At 47.5% G+C, this 18,455-nt stretch overlaps 1 protein-coding gene across 7 annotated transcripts in view; it reads left to right on the top strand.

Annotated features, from left to right (window-relative positions):
• The window catches only part of RBPMS (RNA binding protein, mRNA processing factor), a 189,924-nt gene that overhangs the window by 121,090 nt on the left and 50,379 nt on the right, over nt 1-18,455 (top strand). For all 7 annotated transcript variants that reach the window (XR_006679770.1, XM_045286874.1, XM_045286877.1 and 4 more), the window contains exon 5: nt 4,756-4,906. Coding sequence is in view for 6 of the 7 variants with exons in the window: in XM_045286874.1 (XP_045142809.1) it covers nt 4,756-4,906 (151 nt within the window). In the remaining variant the exon portion in view is untranslated. The remainder of the gene's footprint in view (nt 1-4,755; nt 4,907-18,455) is intronic.

Below are 18,455 nucleotides of genomic sequence, written 5' to 3'. Positions count from 1 at the left end.
AGAACTAGAAAGGCGAGGCTTCACCACCCATTTATCCCTCCGCCTTTCAACCAGCACCACATGTGATTATGGGCCAGGCTGGCACAATTAACTAACTCAGTCAACTACAGGGCAACTACACCCCCAACACTGTAAGAGCATTGTCACAACTAATCAAACTCTTCAACACAGGAATTCCCAAGTTGCCACAGAGGATGCAATCCGTATGCAGCGTTTCCCAGCTTCCTCAAACAGTCCTTTGCATCTGGTTTGTCCTGTTAAGGACCACACACTGCGATTGAGAGCACTGTAATCTGCCTGCTGAGTCCCTTTCCCTCTTGTTTGCTTTCGGTCTTGTTTTGTTGTTCAGTGACTCACCTTCAAACCAATATTTACAGCCACTCAAGTAGGATTGCATTAATCCAGTACCAGTGACCTTTCTGAAGACACGGTGGACTGATGTTAGGCTTTTATGTCCAGAATAATCTTTGATATGATCCCAAACCCATGATTTCAAGCTAGTGAACCACTCAGCACCAGCGAGGGGCTCCAGAAGCCAGTATCACAACAGACAGAAAACCAGGAAAGCAATTTAGGAACCGGGCTTGGTGACAGATTCAATTTATAACTTCTTCATGGCATCCCTAGTGGCCTTCTGGGTTTAGGGGATTTTTTTCCCCTTAACTTAACCCATTTTTTGGTGTGTCTTATGTACTAAACTTTCTGAAAAAAACGAACACCACCAAACTCACTGCCCTCACGTTGATACTGTCTCACAGGGACCCATCGGACGGGCAGGGTCGGACTCCCCCACCGATTTTCCGAGGCTCTCACTGCTTATAGGAGTATAAAGCCACGCCCTTCTCCCTCAGAGCAGCTGGTGGATTTGGCCTGCTGACCTTGTGGTTAGCACCCAACGTACAACCCCCGGCTAATGCATCACGTATTTCTCTAGGATGCCAGGTTTTGCTATAGCTTCTAGAGCACGAAGATGCCATTTTCCTGTTCTCTAGAAGTTGCTGGAGCAGCAATGGTGGTTCAGATCAGAAGTGGAATTTCTCCCTTCCATGCGAGAGAGCTAGGTTGGACCCTAGGCATTGGTGACTTGTGCATTGGCCTGGTACTGAGCAGGGTGCTGCGGAACTTCCAGGCTAAGCAAACTAGGCAGAAGGTCTGGTGATCTGCTACTGAACGTCAGCCAGAGAGAAACCCCATAGATCACCATGGCCTCCATCATGGGGATGGCCTAGGCCGGGGCAGAAGGTGATTGTCTTGTAAGTGGGAGAAAGACGGGCTTTTCTACTCCCATGAAGAGTTAGAGTCTCAGAAACCCCCAGGGGCAGTGCTTCTCTGTGCTGCAGGACAGCATTAATTCAGAGGCAGTGAATTAGTAAACGTAAGAGAAAGATACTAAAATGAGCTTTAAAAAACATTCTCAGCAGAGACTGACTGGGCCATAATAACTGTTCTGTGATTTTCCAGCATTTACAATGTATAAATAGTCATTTTAATTTTTCTTAGGACGTTCTAATGCCTGGGAACGCCGATCTAGAGATTGATTGCATTATTAGCACTTCTGGTGATTACATACCTGGAGTGGTAGGCATTGCAGGGGTCGCTGAGGGAAACTGAGGGTTGAGTCACCTATGGCTGCCGTCGTGTCGATGTTGACTCATAGTACACCCGATAGGACAGGGAGTTTCCAAGACTGGAACTGTTTGCAGGAATAGGAAACCCTGTCATTCTGCCTTCAAACTGCTGATCTTGCCGTTGGCCACCCTGAGTGTCCCCACCCTGCCACCGGGGCTCCCTCAGTGCAAAAGTGGGGCGAGGGTCAGTGCTGATAGAGAGGGAGATTGACCTGTGGAAGGCCACAGAGAAGGTTCTGAAAGGAACAAGCACCATGAAATGTTTTATGGACAGGACATCTTTGTAGCCCAGAAAAGAAAACTATGTAAGTGTCAGCAGGATGGGTTTGAAACTGCCCTGGTGTCCTCTGAGGCGCCAGACCACTGAGGATGCAGAACTTGTCGGCAGTATCTTTCTGTCCCCCAGCGTGTGTGCGCCCTACATCGTGGGTTAGCCTCTTATCCTGGATTGAACCCACTCTGCTTTCGTCTCGCCACGTGTTAGGCCAGTTTGCAGAGATTGGTGGCTTGCCCCGTAGCACCATAATATCATTAGAAACTGCCCTTTCTGGCTTCCATATAAACAGGACACCATTTACATTGGAAAGAAAAACATTTCCGTTCATTCTAAGAAGAGGTTGGGTGAATTATTGGCGAGATAGAAGTTGATTTTTGAATGGCACAGATTTCGATTCCTTTGAATTGGCAGTAGTCTTTTCCTGACAACATTCAATGTGGAGTCACTGTACCCAGAGCATAATCATATTAGGCTTTAATAATAGGCTTTTCACAAGGTTGCTTTTTTTGTTTTCTTTTTCACTTTGTCGTTTTAATTTGGTTTGGGTTTTTCCATGTCTTCTTTCTTATCGCTCTTTTTTTTCTCTTCTTGTTCATTTCCCAGTTCCCTCTCCTACCCCTCGCTTCCTCCTCCTCCTCCTTCTCCTTGAACATGTCCAATGTTTTTGACTTGGCTAATCCCCGTGGATAGAAATTTAGCTGGGCAGGATATTGATTACCAAATATGGTATTGCTGCTAAAGATGTTAGAGGAATGTGGCTTGTTCTGAGCCTCCAGCCTCAATAAGCTGCCAAACAAATTAGGTCATTTAAAGGATGCTGGAACTTTGATTTGGAATACTTCAGTGGTGTTATTTTAGCTCTAGGGGGGGGCGGGGGTGGAGTCCGAGTAGCGGGCATGTTTTAGGAGGTAAGCCACCAACCCCAGGTTGTGCAAGAGGCAAGTACTTTGTATGGGCCCTCAGTTGACTCTGGCAGAGGCGAGACGGAATTCCTTTCTCAGGGGCTGGAGGCTCTCTGCCTGAGGTGCTCAGGACATGTGGAGCTGCACACAGCAAAGTTGTGGGTTGAATGCTTTGGGTCTGCAGCTGCAAGGTGTTAGAGCCTTGGGGCTTGGTCTCGCCATAAAAGTCTTTGCAGCAGCACGAACCTCGGCTTGACAGCCAGGAATGGCACTTGTCTCCAGGCAGACCAGTGTTTCAGGTCCATATTTGGAAATACGTATTCTCTTGTGAGGCTAGCTTTGATAAAGTGAAATCCTCTGAAGTGGCAGCGACGGGAAGCAAATACGGACGAGGGCCGCTGGGTTCCTTTTCCTTGTATACGTTTTTGGCAAGATAACACTGAGTTTTCCTGAATTAAAAATAAAAATAAACCCAGGAAAGGGAAAGAGCGATTGTTTTGTTGTTGCTGTGACTGGTTTATGTTTGTTTGTTTGTTTGTTTGTTTGTTTGTTTCTTTTTCACAAACCAGGCACCAGCTTTCATTTTTCGGTGTGGGTTAGGACTACACAGTGGATTCCCTTGTTTTTCTTCTTCCTCTTTGTCATCCTGACTTGGCTTCTTCGTCCACGACAAACAATCAGGCTCCTGAAGACAGTCCAGCCACTCCGGGATGCCTCAGGGTCAGGGCTCTGTGGCTTCGTTGTACGTCCCCCTGGGCCTTCTGTTCCTTCCCCTTCTCGCCCCCCATTTCCGCCCACGGCCATTGCCTTCCCGTCACAGGCTGCGCCTCGTCAGATCTAGAGCGCTTCATCCTGGCCTGGAGTGTCAGCAATTCTTACTCATTTCTTAGGGAAGTCTACTTTTACCGTTCTTCACGCTCATGAAGAAGACAGGGGGCTATGGAGCAGACGGTCTCAGGTCTATACTTAAAGAACACTGACCGAATGTCCATGTTCTCAGCAATCCACGTGTGCAGTGCTCATGCCCCTTCCGGAACATGCCACACATCCAACCACAGCCTCAGTCTTCTTTGGATGTTCCTTCCTGCACTCTACGGGGATGTGTTTTTGACAGGAGCAGCAGGTCTTTGTCGTGCTTACTGAGGAAGCATTCTTTAGTTGGAAGATGCCTAGGTAAGGATTGTCTTACACGGAATCTTACTTTGTTCAGTGTTGAGAATTTTCTAAATGCTCTAAGTAAACTGATCCTAGGCACCAGAGTCAGTGGCAATTTGATCTTCTGTTGACCAAGCTTTTCTTGTAGCTAGTTTATAAACCAAGTAGAATCAAACTCATTATATGAAGGGGCTTCAGAAAGATGTTCCACTACATTCACATTCCACTTGCCCACTCTTTTGAAGGCCCCTGGTATTCGCATCCTAACATCGTATCCATTCGTGTCTTCTGATTACCACATAGCTGTGTCACCTTTACACGCATTCACCACATTTCCTCCCCAGTGAGAGCTGATGGCATGAAGACATGTACAGGAATTTTTTTTTTTTGCATTTGTTTTATTTTTCTGTTAAATCAGAATGCTGGTCAGCACAGAAGCCTCTTAAGATGTCCAGTTAGTTTTTTATGGTAGCTATTAATTGAGATTTTTCAACTACACTAGGAATTTGCAGGTCCAAATATTATGACTTCACTGGAAAGCTTTTGTCCAAGCAGGGAAGGAAAAAAAAAGTAACCAGATTTGTAAATCAAGTAGGAAATCATCTCCCTATACCCACCCCCACCCCCCACCCCCATCCATCCTGTTGGGCTTCCCGTGGGTTGTGTGTGTGTAGTGAGAATGAGTGGCTTGCTGACCTCTTCGCCACATAGGCTAAGCTTTACTGGCATGTTTATTTTGTCACCATTCCGGTTGGAAATGAAAACATCTTCCATTTGTTCTCTGTTTCCAAAGGGCATCCGCTTCGATCCTGAAATTCCGCAAACACTACGACTAGAGTTTGCTAAGGCAAACACGAAGATGGCCAAGAACAAGCTGGTCGGGACTCCAAACCCCAGTACCCCTCTGCCCAACACTGTACCTCAGTTCATCGCCCGGGAGCCATGTACGTTGATATCCGTTCATTTGGTGGGGGTGGAAGAGAGGAATAAGCAAGAACCGGGCGGGGGCTGCCTATGAAATGCACCACGGGACAAACGGCCGCCGTGCTCCTGCGGTTGGGCCTCGGAGGACGGCCTGGTGCGGGCCCTGGAGCACCCGGGACGCCGCGCCTGTGTCCTCCGTGCGGCCAACCCCGGTGTGAGCGTGTCCTCAGTGACACTGAGCCCTTCATTCCCGCCCCTTGGGCACAGAGCTGGTGCTCAGCGTTCCTTTACCCCCGAGGTTCAAGGTCAGCAGTCCTACCGCTTTGGGAAAACAGATTAAAAACGAAAGAAGCAGATCTGAAAGAAGTTGATTCTAATTTTGAAGACAATTTTGCCCTGATTCTGAAGAAGGGAAAGTAAACACACGCAAAGAATTTACCTTAAAAAAATAATAATAATTTACCTTGTTTCCAACCATCCGTTCTGGCAAAACAATGCCAGTAACGATTTAAGGGCATTTAGGACCTCCTGTTTTCTATTAATTGGGTAAAGACACGGCCTAATTGCTGAACACGTCTTTCACCCCAACTTCAGGGAGATTATCCCCTTAAATGCCCAGACTGCAGTTTCTGCTCGGATTGAAGAGCGAACTTGAAAGGGTTGCCGTAATTTTCCTTCTCGTGCTCCGTCAGAGGCTGCAGTGAGGCGTGAGAGGGCTTACCGTTGCCTTCCTTGCGGCTGGGCGTGATTTACTATGGCAGGCCTGCCAGGAAGCCCGAGGGACGTGCTGTTCCCTGGCATCGTTGTACGCTGTCTTGATCTTCCCCACACCACGTGAGGATGATCCTCGTCCTACTTTCCAGACAGCGCGCTTCCAGCTCCTGACGGACTGAGAGGCACGTGCGGGGTTCCTTCCCGCCCCGTCGAACCAGAGGAAAGTGAAATGAACACTCCCGCTTCCTTTAACTCAGTCGCTCTTGAGACGCGAAGACTTTCCTCCACCAGCTCTGCAGCCACTCTGCTCTGAGGCTTCTAGAAAGTCACCGCGTGGAGAGAAACACTTTGTTCCCCCATATCCTGGGGAAATTGGAACCCTGTGTTTTTCTAAGGGAAATCCAAAGATTTTGTTAGATCTCCCAGGGTAGAGGTATATCTGGGTCCTTGGCTCCATTTTGAGAAAGAATTCACACCGAAGCCTGGTTTGTGATCGAGGTGGGTTTATGGAGAACAGAAGCAGTTTCAGGTCCTGCAGTGAATGGAACACAAGCCAGACAGCCCGCCGCACAGTTGCGGACCGCAGCCCGGCTGTGCTACATTGTGTAGCAGCCGCTGGGGGAGAGAGCCCAGAGCAAGACCTCTGCCCTTTCCAGGGTCCCTGTTGGGGGCGTGGTTGACAATCCTGGTCGACCCCATTGGCTGAATCAAATTCCCCTGGCTTAGATGGGCCAATCCAGGTGTAACGCCCACCTAGGTGTACCACACCTTCCTGGCTCGAACCTCTGAGCATGCGCAATGGGCGCGCCAGGCCCTATGCCAGCTATCTAACAGTTTCATCTTATGGCATCGTTGTAGTACCGGAGCATGTAAGGATATTCTTGCATAATTCTATATCCTTACAGCATCTGGCTGGGTGCTTTGTGAAGTATATCTACTTAATAAATATTTATTATAGTGAACGGATGGGTGGGGTAAATTAAGAGTTGAATTTTGGCTATTCAGAATGATTGCATTTTATATGCCTCTTCATTTCTCTATGAAATTTTTACTGCCTTGATCAGGGCATCAGACCGGATGCTTTTGACTTAGGAAAGGCAACCTGGAATAATGCTTAGTTTTTCTAGCGAATTTGCCTTCCTCGGATCTCAGAATACTTTGAAAAGATTAATTCAGACGGAAAGGGTAATACCAGGAATGCTAAATCCTTTCAGTTCTTTGCTGAAGGTTTTTCTCTCAGGGAACTCAAAAACCCTGGATCCTCTAAAGTAGGTAGTCAGGGAAGTGACAGCCGTGTCACACCAGGCTATATGAAGGCAGCAGAGATGGGCAAGCTGGCCAGCCACTGGTGGCCTATGTCATAGCAGAACTTAGGCCACTGCTCTGGTCACCTCCCTCCCCTGTGTAACACACTGTTAGAAACTGCCAGGACATTTCCATGGCAGTGTCAAAATTCACTAGGCTGCTCAGAGCAAAGCAAACTTAAAAGTCAAATATGTATTTATGCCAGCCAGCCAGCCAGCAGTGTATTCTTAGGATAATAAAAGCCTGCTTGCTTTTATTATCGTTCCTTTTTACCACCCAGGGGCCTTGCTGAGCAGCAGTAAGTCTTGTCAGCCATTAGGGTTCCCTCTGGGAATCAGACTGCTCGTCCCATGTGCTGAACCAGTTACTCTACCAGCAGTATTGTCCACACCATGAACATGGGGCATTCTGCTGGCAATCCCAATTGGCCGTCACTGGTTCCCAGAGCAATCTGGTTGGCTATCCATCTGGTGTGGTCTAGGATGAGATCTTAGAACGTCATGTGTGGAAAATCCTAAAGGTTCTTCAGTCCCTCCAACGGAATTGCTCTTTTGTCCTGTTAGCCGTGAGAACGTTGGCACTTGATATAAGTGACTTTATTTGATTTTTTTAAATTTAGTGTTGTTATATGATAGCAGCTGAAAAGCACTCATTGCCATCATTAAAGAAACAACGTCCTAGGATTCAATTACATAATAAACACTCATTCTAATTCTCCATCAATAGCTGTTGGGCTTACAATGAGCACCAATCGTGTGTTCGATTCTGGGGCCAGACAACTTGGCTCTCCATAAAGGGTAGAAAGAGATACTTGCCACTTAGTCTAGATTGACCGGAAATCTACTCTGTGCCCAACATCGCAAGTGAAAAACCCAGGCCTGCCACTTTCCATGGTAGAAGGTGGCTTGCACTGGAGGGCCTTGGCCTTGGCCTTAGATGGAAGATGCCATCTTGTTCTTCCAATGGTTTCCAGACCTAATGGCCTTAAGGAAAACATTTTTACCCTTACTACGCTTTTGTTCCCCCCAACGGTAAAAAGTAAATACCTTCTTCTCATGATGGTTATGTGAGAGTGAAGTAAAATCACAAGGTTGCCATGAGGATCAGACCAGTGTGTAACTCATATACAGAGTATTAGCTAAAGGCAATGTACCATCCTGATTTTTAAAAAGCACCGGTTGCTTTTTGTAGTAGTTAAAAGTAAATATTGATTGAGTTGTATTACTGTAAGAGTATAACCAGTAATCTTTGCACATTAGGAGAAAGGAGTAAGTAAATTCACAGTCCCACAAATGTCGTATGTTTTCCTAACCAACTTTTCATGAGTAATTAATTAAATGTGGCTGCTTTTTCCCCTTACCTAAAAACCCGGCATAGATTGCCCGGGGTTATGAGAAGATCACCCCATAACTGTCTTGTGAAGAGGAGCATTCTTGGGCCTTTCTGTTTGTGCAGAGTCGTCCCCTTCCCGGCAAGTGCAGAGGAAGGAAAGACGATTTATTTAGAATGTTGAGGTATGATGGACCTAGGGCAACACACACATAAAAACTGTACACTTTGACACTTTGACCGGTTTCTCATGAACTATGTAGGCTTTAATGGAATACAGGGGCCCGTGGTTATGTGTTGGGCTGCTAGCCTCCGGGGGCTTCCAGTTGGAAAGATGAAGCTTTTTACTCCCATAAAGATTTAGTGTCTCGTGAGCCCTAAGGAGAAGCTTTCAATCCTCTGGAGTTGCTATGAGTTGGGTATCTAGGATGGCCAAAAGGATCAACCAATCTTTTTTGTCATTGAGCCGATTCAGATTCATAGCAACCCTGTAGGACAGAGTACAACAACTCCTGTGGGTTTCCATGACTGTAAGTCTTACAGGGCATGGACCCCTTGTCTTCTTTCCACAGAGCAATTGGTGGTGTGGGACTACTGGCCTGGTGTGACCCAGGACACCACCAGGGCTCCCAAGTGAATAGCAGTGAGGTCTGAGTCAGTGCTATGGCCTTGTTGGCAGCTACCCTATCATCACAGTGACTGTGCAAGTGCCCTGAGGGCAGAGGCAGACAAAGCTTCGTAGTGCCTGTGCTCAAATTAGACAGCTTCACCTTCCAGTTCAATTCTTAGGGCACAAATGTCAAAAGGGCTCCTGAACTTGCAACAGTTCAGATTCTTATGTTCCAACGCCTAGGGCTGGTGTTATGGGGTTGGGTTAGGACTGTTATTTCCAAAGCTCTTCAGATGAGCCTGATGCCCAGTCAAGTCACTAATAGAGGAAGGAATTGGAAAGCTAATTTCTCCAACCTAGTCACACACTCTTCTTTTCCATTCCCCGCTCAAGCTTTGTCCCCAGAAACAAAGCTTGCTTTATTGAACTGATGCTCTTCAACACCTGGTGAGCACATAACCATTTGGTGAATAATCAAACCACTTCCTTGTTTGACTGCCATCCCGCTGGAATTTCCCATTTCTCCAGTGCAGACCTGCACACCCGGGCAGTGTCGTCTTAAGGCATGTCTAAAGAGAGCCTTTGAACATTCCGGGATGCTTGTAAAAGCACCTACCAAGTGCTCACCCAGAGACCACGCTCAGCAAATAACTAAGAAGTCACCTGTGTGGGAGGAGGGTGCCCTGGGACCTGGTTTCAAGTGTCCTTTGTCCCTTTGTCATTGGCCAAGTGCATTTGCAAAGTGCACTTGGTGTCTGCCCTCTTCCCATCTCTGCTCTGAGAAAACCAACAGCATTTCTCGAGGTAGCGTAGGTCAGTCATTCCGAGAGGCCGAGCCTGGGCCCCTGGAAGCTCTAGTCGTGGAGAGGGAGGGGAGGGGAGGTCGGGAAAAGGCAGGCAGTACTGGTGTTCCGCGGGGCCGGGGGTTAGACTCCTCTACACTGAAAATCGGTTTTTGTGTTGCCTTCTTCATCCTGTGCCTAGCTCTGCTTTTTGGTTTTGTGTTTTTCTGCTGGTGCGTGCGTCCACAGCAGAGGTGGGAATGTTTTTCTGCCAAGGTCCATTTGGATATTGTTATGATCACGCTCAGGCCATACAAAATTATCAACTTAAAATTTTGCCTGTTATCTTTGATCAAACATTGCATTAACTCACTCCTCACGTGATGGTGGAGACTCTTTCTCTTTGATGAGAAGTGTGACGCTAGTTGGTATTGATGATTTTTGCCGACCTTGTACGGCCCTGACCCTGTTCTGTTCCGGAGATTAGAAAAGTGTCAGCCAGCCCAGGCTTGTAAAGAAGAAAATAAGCCAGCAAATGTCACCATTTGAAGATCATCATCACTGAGCCTTTCTTGTCTCATCTTCCGTGCTTCTACGATGCATAGAACAGCACTGTGCCTCTCTGCTTTATGAATGTTTAAATGCTTTGGCATGCCATTTCATCATTGGATCAAGGTTCTGCTTAAATGGCAGAAATTTATGTCTGGTCTCTTGCAAGTCTTCACTGTGGGTCCCTTTGAGCTGTGCTCACATGGCACTGTGTGCCCTGCACTGGGAGTGGTGGCCAGCAAGCCCAGCCAGCTCCTGAGCCCATACCAAAACGGACAGGAAGACAAAAACCTGTTCTCACCAACCGCGCTACAACCGAAGGGAAAACACACTGACTGCCGTGGAGCTGATACTGGTGTAGAGTGACCCTGTAGGACAGGGTAGAACTGCCCCTCTCTAACTCTTTAAGGGAGTAGAAAACCAAATCTTTCACCCATAGAGCGGCTGGTGCATTTGAACTGCTGATCTTGTGGTTCCCAGCCCAAAATATAACCAACCCACTACTCCACCAAAGACACTTTATGTAAAATACTCATCTGGTAAGTTTTTAAAATTAAAACGAACCTAGAAGTAAGAAGACAAACAAATTGTCTTGGACGACGTACAACCAGAATGCTGCTCGGAAGCAAGGATGGCAAGACTTCATCTCCCATACTTTGGACATGTCAGGAGGACCAGTCCCTGGAGAAGGACATCTTACTGGGTAAAGTGAGGAAGATGGAAAATGAGGACGGCTCTCAATAGAATGGCATGGATTGGCACATTGGCTGCAACAATGGACTTCAAGCATAGGAATGATTGTGGGGCTGGTGCAGGAGCCATGGTGTTTTGTTCTGTGGTGCCTTGGGTTGCTATGGGCCGGGGGTGGGGTGGGGGGCTGTCGAGTATCTCAGTCGATTCCTGAGGGAACATAGAGACAGGTATGAGGATCACAGTCTGGGCGTACATCCTCTGTGGGCTTTTTCACTTCATTTCGCGGTCCGCTTTTATTGTTTGTTATAAAACCAAACAACCAAGCTCACTGCCATCGAGGAAGATTCCAGCTCATAGTGACCCGTCGGTTGGAGTGTACTGTCCCTGTGGGTCTCCGTGACGGTGACTCTTGACACGAGTGAGACGGCCTCATCTGTCTCCCAAAGAGCGAGTGGTGGTTTGGAACTGCTAACCTTGTAGTTGGCAGCCCAGTGTCTGACCCCTACGCCACCAGGGCGCATTATTAGTTATAAGGGTCATATAAATGAAACGGTATGTATTACTTATGTACACGTATGTGGCATAGACAGTAGATGTCATTTTCCCCTGCATGAACATTTTCAATGCGAGATGGATTACCCAGTATTATTTGTACAGGCCCTGCGTTCACTGGTAGAGAGGTCGTGGAAATTGTTGGCCATGAGAGGGTCTCGATTGAGCAAAGACCCCTTCCTGCAGAAGCCGCAGGGAGCAGCTGCAGAGGCTGCGGAGCACCATCAAACTCTCCTAGGTGAGGGCGAACTGTAGTGGTCTTTTAGAAGGCACCTGGCAAGATGGCTTTGTTTTCAGTATGACTTGAAATGCTACAGATGGTAGCTTGCTTTGGAAAGTGCATTTAGGAAGGCAGAGCCCCAGCCCCCCCCCCCCCAATGCCACAGCGGCCCATGTCCTCCAGTCTTGAGAAGAGTCTGCGGTGGGGAAGACATCTGCTTTTCTTATCTCGAGGGGATGGAAGCCTGGGGTCTTCGGGAATTGGGAACCGTGACGGGAAGGGGCTGGGAGGCCGAGCATCTCTGCGGAGGGGAAGTGAGTTGAGAAGATCAAAAGGGTGAGGCCATGCTTGCAAGCTTGTGCTCACCTGATTTGCGGGCCCATGCCCTCTCGGGCAGCTTTGCAGTGGGTCTCTAACTCTGTGCTGAGATGTTCACAGCAGCGTGCCAATGAGTCACTGATCACCCCCTGAACCCACCAGCTGTGTTGGGCCAGATTGTCACACAGCAGGGAAAATCCCGTTCTCAAGAGGGAGGACACATATTTGGCACCCTGGTTAAGTATTAGGGCCCCACCTGCCAACACCTCTGGACATTCGGAGGGAGACACATGCGCCATACGATGGTCCAATGGTCTTCTTCTTAATGGTAAGCTATTCTTAGAAGAGCTTGGAGAGGTAATGTGTATTTTCACACATACCCCATCCTGGCAGGTCGGGCAGAGAAAAACAAAATACTATTTTTAAAAGAACCCCGAACATACTGAGCCCCAACAGTGTTTACGACTCACCTCGGAGTCTTTCTCTCCAAACCTGCAACATGCCTCATTGTATTCAGACACCCAATGCGTAGCAATTGCCTTGAGCACCACTACCAAAATGTTAGACAACGACTTGGTGAGAATGGATTCCAAATACAGATGTGCCTTGTTTTATGTGGAGGTAAATCATTGTAGGCAAATATAGATCTGTTCCTCTGAGCCACTGGATTTATACCATGTGACGACCATTGAAAAGGAGGGTCACTATAGGTCAGCATCAACTCTGTGGCAGTGAGTTTGGTTTTAGAGACAGTGGGGAGAGGGTGAGACGGATGACATGTTTAGTGAAACAGGGCCGACAAAAATGGGGGACAGCCCCCGCAACATCGAGTTCCGTGACACATCAGGCCACCACAAGGCCCCATGGCAGCTCGCCCAGCCCCCACAGTTTGCTTGCAACTTCTCTTTCATCTTTATCAGATCCTTTATCTACTCTGAAGCAAATAGGAAAACTTGGGAACTCAGAGGACCCTCTTTATAAATAGCAAGTCTTTTGTAATGCAAACTCATGCCCCAACTCCAGTGTTTTATAAACTCGGACTGTTTCTTACTTCCGGAGAGAAGTGGAGAGTAAAGGGAGTTGTCTTGCTGAGACAAGTCCAGATGAAACCGGTAGCATCTATTTTTATTCTTTTAAGGCCTCTTCTCTCCTCGCCTTCTGTAAAGGAAGGCCTTTCCTGCCTTTCTGTTTAAGTGTGATGTGGGCTCCGTTTCTTGTCCTCTGCCTCTCCTTCCATATCTGTAGTCCTTAAACAGGCGCCTTCTCTTGTACAGCAGTTCTCAGACAATGATCCGCAGACCCGCTCTGTCCCCTAGGCCTTTCCAGTGCCTCAGTGATGTTTCTGAGAATAGTTCGCCTTCTGACCATGGATACGCAAAAGCGTGGTGGTGCATAGAATGAGGGGCTCCTTAACACAGATCAAGATGGTTGCACCAAGACTGTCATTGTAACCAGGGCCCCCCTCCACTGCTGGCGTGTCTCACCTAAAAGAAGGCCCTCAATAAAGCAAAGCGACCCATCTTGTTAGTTTCGGCTCCCAGCACAAGTAGGCATCTGTGCAACAAAGCGGACCTGAAGCCCCTTGGCTGCACTGCAACCCGGCGCCGGTTCCTCCTGCTGGTGTCAGGGTGCCCGGCCGGCCGGCCCTGCTGCTTCACCAGACGTCCTCCATTGCCCGGGACAATGAATGATAGACAGGCTGTGATTGTTCAGGCTTGGGGTTCTCTGAGATCTATTCATGAAAATTTACCAAATGAGCCTGTCACTTGAAGAAAACAGCTGACGTAATTTGTGACCAAGACTAAAATTCAGGCTTTAAAGCAAGAAAAATTTGTTTTTTTAAGATGTATATCCACTACCAGGGTTCCGCAACTTTCTCGCTCTCTGAAGACTTTTCTCATGAGATTGGTGTTGATGCTTTTTAATCACAGAATGAAATGCATGAACAGTTGGAACGCCAGCATAACCTAGTGGACCAGCGTTCTCCAAATGACCACTGTATCCTGTTACAGTCCTGCTTGAGTAAAAGACGCATCGAAGTACAAGTTGGACCAGGGATTCTAGTGTGACGATGCAAGAAATTCTCCCTGGCAACTAATCAATCTTTAAGAAATTGCGCGTCAAATGTGAGCTTAGTATTAAAGAGGAATATCTTCAGTTACCTGTGAATGCAACTACGTGAGGCCAGATATTTTTTTACGCTCCCACCAAAAATAAACTGTAGACTGAATGTAAAAACAAACATTAAAGTCTAGTTGTGCTCTCTTCAATTAGGCACTGAAGAGATTTGCAGAATTGGAGAACTAAAGTTTTATCTTCTTTGTTTGGAATATGTCGTTTCTCGTTAAAATGCACTATTAATCAGGATGATCATTTATTATCGTAGAAATGAACTCATAAACGTTAAAGTGCTTTCATATTCTACATATTGATTGTATCCCTCTCGTTGTCTCCAGTAATGTAACCAGTGAACAATCACTTTCTTCTCACGGTGACCCCATGTGTCCCCGAGAAGAACTGTGCTTCTTAGGCATTTCTATGATGAATTTTTGGGGCGTCGATTGCCAGGTCTTTCTTTCGAGGTGCATTTCGTGTGCTTACCTGGCATAGCCCTCCTGCATTGACACAGTGTCTGCAGCGGGACCCCGGCGTGAGAAGCATTGTACGGATGGTGCAGGAGCCAGCGGGGTGCCCTCTTCTGTTGTGCACTACGTCTCTGTGAGCTGTAACGCCCTCGACGGCACCGGACAACCACCACCACATGAGACTGCTGCATTTAAGTTGAATCACTGATTAGCGAATGCTTGAAAATTGAGTGTGACCAGTTGCCTGAGTAGCTCTAATGCTGTTTGGGGCAGATGATGCAGTGCAGTTGGCTGCAGCAGCTAATGCCAGTCAGAGCTAGAGTGGTAGAAACCTGTGCTCTTCTGCTCCTGGGGACCCTGCACACCTGTGTGCTCTGCTCCTGGGGACCCTGCACACCTGTGTGCCCTGCTCCTGGGAACCCTGCACACCTGTGTGCTCTTCTGCTCCTGGGGACCTTGCACACCTGTGTGCCAGCATCGAGGCCCTGCCTGCTCTATCAGCTCAAGAATAAATGCTCAGGGGGCTATTGGAGGAACTGTCTAATATACAACAGTTATCTTTAGTAGCTTTCAGAAATGCCTAATCCCCCTCACACCCTCCCAGCCAGCCCCATGACCACGTGAAACATAAGCTCCTTTCAGGCAACTTGGAAAAGACCAAAAAGGGAGAGGGAAAAATTAATGTTTTTTTAAGTTGCCAACCCATAGCAAGCATAGTTTAAAAAAAATAAACATGTATCGCCTCCCTATACATGTTCCATTGAATATAATGTAACTTTTACTTATAGATTATCTGTATAGATTTTACTCTATTATCTGGATATAGTATATTATCTGTATACTTTTAAAATTGGGTGCAGAAATTTTCATCTAAGAAAGTATCCTTCACCCAGAGAAACATTTTGGTAGGTTGGATGAACAGCTCTGTAAATGTAGCCATAAACAAGCTCTTTCTGCTCTGATCATCTGCCTTGGCACTCAGCTCTGGGCTTTACATATTTCTGCATATTCAGTAAGTAGGGAGCTGATCCAAAACAATGCAAAGCCATATATTCAAGACTCTTCCTTGGCGGGAAAATTAGCGGAAGTGGTGCTTCTGTGGAAAGGAAGAGACGTGGAAGACCCCGGGGGTTGGGGTGTAATGTCGCCCGTGTACACACCCCTTTCCCTTGAGCTCTGACCTTACTGAACAGCGAAGTGATGTGAGCGGCCCAGGAGGCCCCACTTCATTAGTGGCTGAGGGTAGAGGAATGTCTTTGGGTCTTTTAATTAAATCTCCCTCAGAGAAGGTCAAGGAGTTCCAGCGAGTCAAACATTAACGGCTCTGTTCAGGAAATGGTGGTGCCTTGCACTTCTGCTGTCCCCATCTGAGTTTAGCAAACACTGGAGGGGAGGCAGGTGCCGGCCTGCTCTCGCGGTGTTGACACAGCAGTAGGGAAACCGAGCTCCGGGGCCTGCTGAGCCGGATGACAGGGAAAGACCCGTGACCATCTGCCCCTGGTAGATGACCGGAGCCCCGAGGGACAGTGCTCCTGGGGCTGGAAGGTCACCGAGTGTCAGGGCACACAGCAACTGGGGGGGGGGCTCCCCTAGAAGGGAGAGGGGAAGTGCTAATGGAAGGGATCGATGGTGCTGTGGTGCAAATGGTGAAGCCGACCATTACAAAGAGGCCTCAGAGGAGAGTTTCGGATCGAGCAGCTGAAAGCGAGAGAGAGAAAGAGAGAGAGAGAGAGAGGCCACGAAGCGTGGAATATGCAAAAGGGTCTCCAAACCGAAGGGAGTGTGAAGTATGGAGGTGTCAGAGGTCAGGCGGCTGACTCTGGGAGCCCCTTCCATGCTCCCCATCGGAAGGAGTCTGCTCTGTGAACCGGTGGGAACGTGTCGTGTGCGTTACCGCCTCCCGGGACATATCTCCCCAGCTCTCTTCATCTCAGGAACAGCCAGCGGACGATGGAGTGTGGGGGCTGGTTTGGTTTGGTGTACCCCTGTCACTGACTTAATACTGTTTGCCAGATGTGGGCATCTGCTCACCTTCTTGGTGATTCTTCGTAAGAACAGTGCAGAGCCATTTGATCGATAAGAAAAAAGGACCAGAGGATCAATAGAACGCTGATAAATAGAGTCCTTCCTTCTTTCTGGCTCGCTCTCTCTCTCTCTCTCTCTCTCTCTCTCTCTCTCTCTCTCTCCCTCTCTCTCCCTCCCTCCCTTCCTCCTCTTGAGCAAAGAAAGATTTCCACAAAAGAAAAGGACTTCCAGTGAAGCGGCTTCCCTATTGGTCCCTTACTGGAAGTCTGTGTCAGCGTGCAGGAAAACATTAAGTGTGTCATTACCCGGTTACCTTTGAGGAAGGGGGAGGTGTTTGAATAACAACAACAACAACAAAACACTATTGAAAACATTTCTGGCTGCCTTCAGTTACCTGCATCACTGACCTGTACCTCATACGATCACTGTCACCTTGGTAACTCCACAGGATGAAACCTGTTTGTCAGCCCCAACACAGACGAGATTGATGACTGGGTGATTTTTGTTTCATGTGAACAGTGTTATCATCTAGCCAAGAGAGGCCCCCCTCCCCCAGAAACCCACTATTCACATTTCATAGTTACCAAGATTTCAACTGACTTTATTCATTTATAAAATAAAATATCAATGAAATGTGCGAAGATCTAGAGTTAGAAAAATAAAAAGGAAGAACACACTCAGCTTGTCTTAAACCGAAAGAACTCAAGAAAAAAAACCAAGCCTTGAATTGCTTTATTGAAAGAAGACAAGAATGCCCGGTCATTGTACCAAAAAGCACTAGTCTGCATTCCACCATTTCAAGAGGTACCCTATGGCTAAGAACCAGTGATACTGGAGAGCAGGCATCCTCAAACTACGGCCCCGCGGGCCACATGGGGCCCGCCGAGGACATTTATCTGGCCCTCCGGGTGTTTTTGCCCCTTTTGTTTTTTTACTTCAAAATAAGATATGTGCAGTGTGCATATTGTTTATGGTTTTTTTTTTTTTAAACTATAGTCTGTCCCTCCAACGGGTCTGAGGGACAGTGAACTGGCCCCCTGTTTTACAAGTTTGAGGACCCCTGCTGAACAGAGAAGTCTAAGCTGCACTGAAGGCATAAGCCAAACAAGGCTACAGGAATTGGTGGAATGCCAATTGTAATGTTTCAACAAATTAATGAAGCCCTGGAATCACTCACTGATCTATTCCAAGAAATTTGGAAGACAGCTACTCGGCCAACTGACTGTAAGAGATCTATATTTGTACCATTTCCAAAGAAAGGTGGCCCAACAGAATGCACGAATTATAGCATTCCAGTAACATTAATCTCACAAGCAAGTAATATGTTGCTGAAGATCACCCAACAACAGGTGCAGCAGTACATTAACAGGGAGCTGCCAGGAATTCAGATACAGAAGAGAACGTGGAACAAAGGCTATCACTGCTGATGTCAGATCTTAGCTGCAAGCAGAAAATACCAGATATTTGCTTGTGTTTATTGACTAAGTAAAGGCATTCGACTATGTGGGCCACAACAGACTGGAAGGGCCTGAAAAGAACGGGGATTCCAGAACACTTAATTAGGCTTAGGCGGAACCTGTACATGGTCAAGAGGCAGTTGTGTGATACTACATACTACACGATTCAAAATCAGAAAAGGTGTGTCCGCGTTCTGCCCTCTCCCCATACTTATCAGTCCACTGAGCTTGTGTCATTTCTGCTTGTTTCGAGGTGTTTCACGGCCCTGCAATCACTGCTCTCTCTCTTGCCCGGGGCCTGCCTTTTGGTTGAAGAAAACCCCAGGGTGGCCTCCGTGGGCAGGATTTTGGAATAGCCATCCTTCATAGGGCGCACCAGCAACTGGGGCCCCTGCACCTTTGTATGCCACTTTCCCTGTGTGCCCAGTGT

Source organism: Echinops telfairi, unplaced genomic scaffold, assembly GCF_000313985.2.
Source record: "Echinops telfairi isolate 266 unplaced genomic scaffold, ASM31398v2 ScPeMD7_9;HRSCAF=40, whole genome shotgun sequence".
Lineage (NCBI taxonomy): Eukaryota > Metazoa > Chordata > Mammalia > Afrosoricida > Tenrecidae > Echinops > Echinops telfairi.
Note: the sequence above shows the minus strand (reverse complement) of the source record. Positions and strands in the feature narration are given on the sequence as shown.